Below are 6,614 nucleotides of genomic sequence, written 5' to 3' on the forward strand. Positions count from 1 at the left end.
TATTCAATCCTCAGTATAAATTGCATAAAGAATTGAGACTATTGGGCAAATGACATATTTATTTTATATTGTAAAGAAAACAAAATTCAAAACTGTGCCTTTCATTACCAAAAGGAGATTTGTACGCTTTACCATGGTTCAGCAGTGTCTAATTTATTTCATTATTAAAATTTTGAAAGAAGTCTTTTCAATGAACTACTTAATTAATCCTTATATTTCTCCATGCCATTTAATTCTGATTTTTGTTCAATGTACTTCTGAACTTAGAAAGAAGCATTCATGTTGTCCTTAATTTTCCTGTCTCTTTACTGAGACATACTTTTATTTGCTAAAGAAAGATAAGATGATGTTGAAATCTGCAAGCAGTAGGGAAGACTACTGAAGCAAATTTGAACAAGTAAAGCAGAGCTGTGGACAGCAGGCTAGAAAATTCCATGGCCGCCATTGTAACACCACAACCTGTAGCAGCTGTCTGGAGTCCCCCCCTCTTGTGCCCTGCTCTGCCTGCCAGCCCAGCAGGAATGAATGGGCTCTGCAGAGCATTGTAAATGGTGCTGCACACCCGAAAAATATGTCGCTGAAAACAGAAGGGAAAATATGCATTTTCCACTTCGTGGCCATTACAAACCTCTTTACTTTGGAGATTTCATTAGCCACGTCAGGAGGCACCCAGTCCAGTCTTATTCTGCATAGCCTATCCTTGTTGATAATGGAGCCTTTCTAAGTAGCAAAAGAATGTTACTGCAATCCTTTTCCTAGGGAGTGAAAGCAAAGCCTTTTTGTCCCAAGAGGCAATTGAGCAACCACTAGTCTAGTTGAATAGCAACGGTGTGAGGATGGCTACAATTCCCACAGTTGACTCTCAGAGGAGATTTGCCCAATTCATATGAGATACATAAAAAAGAAATGCAGTTATTGAACTAAGATCACACAGTTGTCTAAGGATGGACAACATTACAAAATGGTCTTCTTTTTACACTGTCCAGCTCCCCTTTTTTAATTTGGTGTCTGAGTTATTTCTCTTAATCCAGAAAACAGAACAATGCAGAATGTAACTTCATGCACAGGTAGTGCTAGCTTCTCAACTCAATTATTTCTCCTTGTATTTTCTCAGCTCCTTATCAGGAAGGATGATTCATATTCCATTCCTTCTGGTACAGGACTGTTCCCAGTAGACTACTTAACTGTGGTATGTTCATCGGACCTTCACCGTTGCCATGTTGGAACTGTGTGCTGCCATAGTTAGGATGCTTATTCTTTCCATCTCCCTTTTTGTTTAGCTATTTCAGGAAGGGTGCAAAAGAAGGTCTGAAAATGAAGTACTTGAACCCGAGAAACAATTTTGGATGGATCTATTATTGAACCTTTTTTTTTTAAATCACATTTGCCCAAGCAATTAGAGATGCTGAATCCTCACCGACTGCGGTGGAGTTTAGTCTACTCTGAGGGAAGAACTGCGAGTAACTTTCCATTAAATATTTCATCACAACACAAATTCTGCGATTAAGTGTTGGGGAAAAACCTTACATTGGTGGTTTTAACTGTAGTTTGAGGTTTAAGCAACATAAAATCATCCAAGCCCAGTTCTCTTTCTTCCCTTTCGCACCCCCCTCCCCAGCTCCACCCCACAATGGATGCTCGGCTGACTGTTTTTTTCTCGGTCTCTTTGTCTGGAGGATGCAAACAGTCTATGGATGCTAGGGAAAAGGGGGTGGGGGAGAAATTACCTCATCCCATGTCGCTTGCACCAATCACAACTCTCCCGTCGTGGCTTCTCTGGGCAGACTGAGGGGTCTGGACCAACAGGAAAAGGCCCCAGCCCATCCCCATGGTGACTGAGTTGTATATAGGGAGCTGCATCCGCCCATGTGCCGCAGGTTCTCTTACATCGACCGCCTAAGAGTCGCGCTGTAAGAAGCAACAACTTCTCCTCTTCCTCTCCGCCCTCCGCTCAGCAGCCGCAAAGCAGCAACCATGGTAAGAATCTGCTTTCTCTGGCTCTTTGTGGCCGTTGGGTGGGGTCAGTTTCCCAGGGTCTGCTTGGAAATCTGAAGCCCTTTTCCCTTTACAACTCCTTTGGTGAGGGTGGCCTTACGCTTTGTTGGCGACGTTAAGCTTCGTCTGCCCCAAATCCTCGAGCCGGCCGCCGCCGCAGTGCGGGCAGCGCGAGCCCCGCCGGAGCTGCGCCCAGGGCGCCGCGGAGCTGCGGGGAAGAACAAAGGCGGCGTCCGGGGTTTTTGTTATCCGAGCCTTTCCGAGCCACAAGCAGCCCATCTGTTGGTGATGAGCGGGTCTGGGGCAGGGAAAGACGATCGCGCGTCTGCCGCTTGTCCTCGTGCATGTGCACACCGTACCCGTGTCCCCGAGAGGCCCTTTATTCCTCGCGCGTTTCCCCAGGGGCAGGGAGAGAGTCGCTCCCCGAAAGACCGGGGTCGGTGGGTGTAGCCGGGAGGAGGTGGGGGAGAGGACTGGGACAAAGCGGAGTCTTGGGTTAGTGAAAACTGAAAGTTCCCTCGCCGGTTCGTTGGCATTTTAGAAAGATACCCGTATATTAACGGAGGGGGTGGAAAAGTGGTTAGTTTCTGTTGGAGCCGGCGTCAGGGTGGCGCAGGGGCGTTGTTTGTTTCTGGCTTCGCTGGCCTTGGAGCCACTGGGCGGGGTTCGCTCTTGCTAAACCTCTTCTGTCAGGAGAAGACTTCATAAAAGTATTTCATCATGGCAGAACTGTAGGCGTTAAAAGGTTTTTCATTCGCTCCTAAAACTTGGATGAAATATTTTTTCTTGAGCAAAAATCACAATTCAGTTGACAAGCCCTTTAAAGTCTGGCCCTAGGCTACCCCACCCTGACTGCTCTGCGTGTGTGTGTGTGTGTGTGTGTGTGTCTGTGTGTGTGTGTGTGTTTTGTTTTGCCCCATGTTCAATGAGAAAGACCACTGTGTGCGCCAGGGTACCCCAATGTTCAGGACCCAGGGAAACACCCTTCCCTGCCCACCCCCCATATGCCAGTGAAGAGACAATAGACAGACAATGGAAGTTGTAGCCATAAAGACAATAAAGAAAAAAATATCTATTGAATGTGATGAGTGTGAACATTCTCTGGTGGGTAGAAAAATCTCAATGAAAATAGGTACTATTTTGTTATTTTAAATATATATATATATATTTCATTGTCCTTTCACTGGGCTTTTATCCTTTGTTTGGTAGCTTCTCCTGTGATATTTGTTTCTAATTTAGGAACTGTTGTTTTAAGCATACTCATAATTATTCAGTTTTTTACAGTGGAGAAGATTCTGGAGACACTTTTTAAAAAAGTAATAAAATTGCTACAAAGAAGAATTATACTGTGTCCAGCTGCCTTTTGTTCTAAAGCATCTTCATCAACTCATTGCAATTTAGGCATATGGTCCTAGCCTGGCTCAGAGGATGAAAACTGGCAGAATGGCACAATGAGATCATGTAGGCAGTTTCTGGAAATAGAGCTTGCTCTGTTAAATAATGTAGCAGACAGTACAGGCTAGCACCAGGCACAGCAAATGCAGCAATGCAGGAGTCAGCCCTTGTTGAGCTTCCAACCCCCTAGTACAGATGGATTCTGCAGATAGACTGCAGAGGGTGTGGCTTCTAGCCTCAGCTGCAGTACAGATGTCCATGTTGAAATACCAAGTCATTTAGAAGAAATTCTTATCTTTATTGAGAAGGGAAGGAGGTAGTAATATTCATTCCAATTAATTAATGATTTAATTTAACTTCATGTTATAAAATCTGTGCTTGGAATATTTTTTAAATATGGAAAATCTATTCAAGCATGCCTCTGGAACAATGGGCTGGCACCATGTGCTCAACAGTGCAACATTATTATTATTCAGGCCACACCCATCTGCAGCATTTGTAGCAGGTGCTTTTTCTTAATCATTTCTATCCTGTTAGGGATATGACCTCAGATAAATTTGAAGACTATCTGTATATTTCTTATTTTTAGAAATCTACTGAAAATTCAAAATGCTAACACAACCTAATTTTACATTTTTTCTCGTTTCCTTCTAACAGCGTGAGTGCATCTCCATCCATGTTGGCCAGGCTGGTGTCCAGATCGGCAATGCCTGCTGGGAGCTCTACTGCCTGGAGCATGGCATCCAGCCCGATGGCCAGATGCCAAGTGACAAGACCATTGGGGGGGGGGATGATTCCTTCAACACCTTCTTCAGTGAGACAGGCGCTGGCAAGCATGTGCCCAGGGCAGTGTTTGTAGACCTGGAACCCACAGTCATTGGTGAGTTGACCTCAGTAATCTGAGTAAGATCCCAGGGGTCTGGGACAGGAGGTGTGTCCTGGGGGCTCTGTTGAGGCCCTGGGGCTGAGCAGGCTTGTGCAGGTTGTTAGTGATGGGTGGCTGCTTTGGTTGCCTTTTGCAGATGAAGTTCGCACTGGTACCTACCGCCAGCTCTTCCACCCTGAGCAGCTGATCACAGGCAAGGAAGATGCTGCCAATAACTATGCCCGTGGACACTACACCATTGGCAAGGAGATCATTGACCTTGTCCTGGACCGAATTCGAAAACTGGTACGTTTGTTCTCAAGAATAAATTAATGAGCCTAAGGAAGACATTTAAAATATGCTTTTTTTTTTTCAAACATGGAATTAAAATGTAATAAAGAGTGAGATGAATTATTCCTTTATAGTTTGTTAAAATTTCAAAACATGAGCTATTTGAAATCATTTCATAAATTTTAATTAAGAAATGTTGAGTTATTCCAGGAAGGCCTACATTTTTTAAAGTGTTTCCTGTCAAAATAAGATCTATATCCTTGGATTGTATGAAAAGTGAAAATATATTTACCAATTGTATCACAAAAAGCAATGACTGTGTTTTCTCTATTCTTCTTTTCTAACAGGCCGACCAATGCACAGGTCTTCAGGGCTTCTTGGTTTTCCACAGCTTTGGTGGGGGAACTGGCTCTGGGTTCACCTCCCTGCTGATGGAACGTCTCTCTGTCGATTATGGCAAGAAGTCCAAGCTGGAGTTCTCCATTTACCCGGCCCCCCAGGTTTCCACAGCTGTAGTTGAGCCCTACAACTCCATCCTCACCACCCACACCACCCTGGAGCACTCTGATTGTGCCTTCATGGTTGACAATGAGGCCATCTATGACATCTGTCGTAGAAACCTCGATATTGAGCGTCCAACCTACACTAACCTGAATAGATTGATAGGTCAAATTGTGTCCTCCATCACTGCTTCCCTCAGGTTTGATGGAGCCCTGAATGTTGATCTGACTGAATTCCAGACCAACCTGGTGCCCTATCCCCGCATCCACTTCCCTCTGGCCACATATGCCCCTGTCATCTCTGCTGAGAAAGCCTACCATGAACAGCTTTCTGTAGCAGAGATCACCAATGCATGCTTTGAGCCAGCCAACCAGATGGTGAAGTGTGACCCTCGCCATGGTAAATACATGGCTTGCTGCCTGTTGTACCGTGGTGATGTGGTCCCCAAAGATGTCAATGCTGCCATTGCCACCATCAAGACCAAGCGTACCATTCAGTTTGTAGACTGGTGCCCCACTGGCTTCAAAGTTGGCATTAATTACCAGCCTCCCACTGTGGTACCTGGTGGGGACCTGGCCAAGGTACAGCGAGCTGTGTGCATGCTGAGCAACACCACAGCTATTGCTGAGGCCTGGGCTCGCCTGGACCACAAGTTTGACCTGATGTATGCCAAGCGTGCCTTTGTCCACTGGTATGTGGGTGAGGGCATGGAGGAAGGAGAGTTTTCTGAAGCTCGTGAGGACATGGCTGCCCTTGAGAAAGATTATGAGGAGGTTGGTGTGGATTCTGTTGAAGGAGAGGGTGAGGAAGAAGGAGAGGAATACTAAAGTTAAAATGTCACAACGGTGCTGCTTTTACAGGGAAGCTTATTCTGTTTAAAACATTGAAAAGTTGTGGTCTGATCAGTTAATTTGTATGTAGCAGTGTATACTCTCACATACAATTACTGGCCTATGCTTTAAAACAATGCTCTGTTACAGACCAACCTGTCCATTTCTCTGATGGGTTTGAATAAAGTATTCCCTGTCTTAAATGAGTTCAGAGTTGTGTTTTCTATTTGGGTGTCTAAAAATGTTTGTATTTAGTACATTGAGTAGAAAGGATAACTGTTGACTGGTATATACATGTATTATGAAGTGACTTTATGTTAAATTATCTTAGTATATTATAAAACATCATAAAATGTATATCTAAATATAATTAAATAACATCCATGCTATTCTTAAGTTTTGACTCCATTCTAATAGTTATTTAAAATGCTAGTACTTTTTACAATTGATATTTGCTAATACACAGCCAAAGGTCTGATTGGCTGCTGAGTCTCATACAACTAACATAAAATGGTGTTATGAGGCCAAATGTAATGTCCAAATGTATCATCAGGTCTTACAAGCTATTTTCATACCCCCTCATCTTGGCATGTGTCTAGTGCCATCATGCTTCCTCTGCCAGGGTTTTCAAAAGGAGTTTGCTCTCCAGGCAGTTTTCCCCTAGTCCTTTACCTTTTTCCCAAACTTATTTTCAGCTGAATGTGACAGTGGAGAATCTTGATAAATTTATAATCTAA

General features: G+C 44.0%; 1 protein-coding gene across 1 annotated transcript; it reads left to right on the plus strand.

The window, feature by feature from the left end:
• Positions 1-1,779: 1,779 nt before the first annotated feature.
• Positions 1,780-6,083, plus strand: TUBA1A (tubulin alpha 1a). Its single transcript, XM_081129947.1, has 4 exons — positions 1,780-1,977; positions 4,048-4,270; positions 4,413-4,561; positions 4,894-6,083. The coding sequence occupies exons 1-4, from the start codon at positions 1,975-1,977 to the stop codon at positions 5,872-5,874; spliced, it is 1,356 nt and encodes a 451-aa protein (XP_080986073.1). The 5' UTR covers positions 1,780-1,974; the 3' UTR covers positions 5,875-6,083.
• Positions 6,084-6,614: the final 531 nt, after the last annotated feature.

This window comes from Miniopterus schreibersii (genome assembly GCF_964146895.1).
Source record: "Miniopterus schreibersii genome assembly, chromosome: 2".
In the NCBI taxonomy this organism is placed as follows: Eukaryota; Metazoa; Chordata; class Mammalia; order Chiroptera; family Miniopteridae; genus Miniopterus; species Miniopterus schreibersii.

Bases quoted from the DNA above. Each gene is read 5' to 3' on its own strand.
- TUBA1A (XM_081129947.1), top strand. The intron at 4,271-4,412 runs GTGAGTTGACCT...TGCCTTTTGCAG, and splicing joins CCTGGAACCCACAGTCATTG to ATGAAGTTCGCACTGGTACC. The intron at 4,562-4,893 runs GTACGTTTGTTC...CTTTTCTAACAG, and splicing joins TGGACCGAATTCGAAAACTG to GCCGACCAATGCACAGGTCT.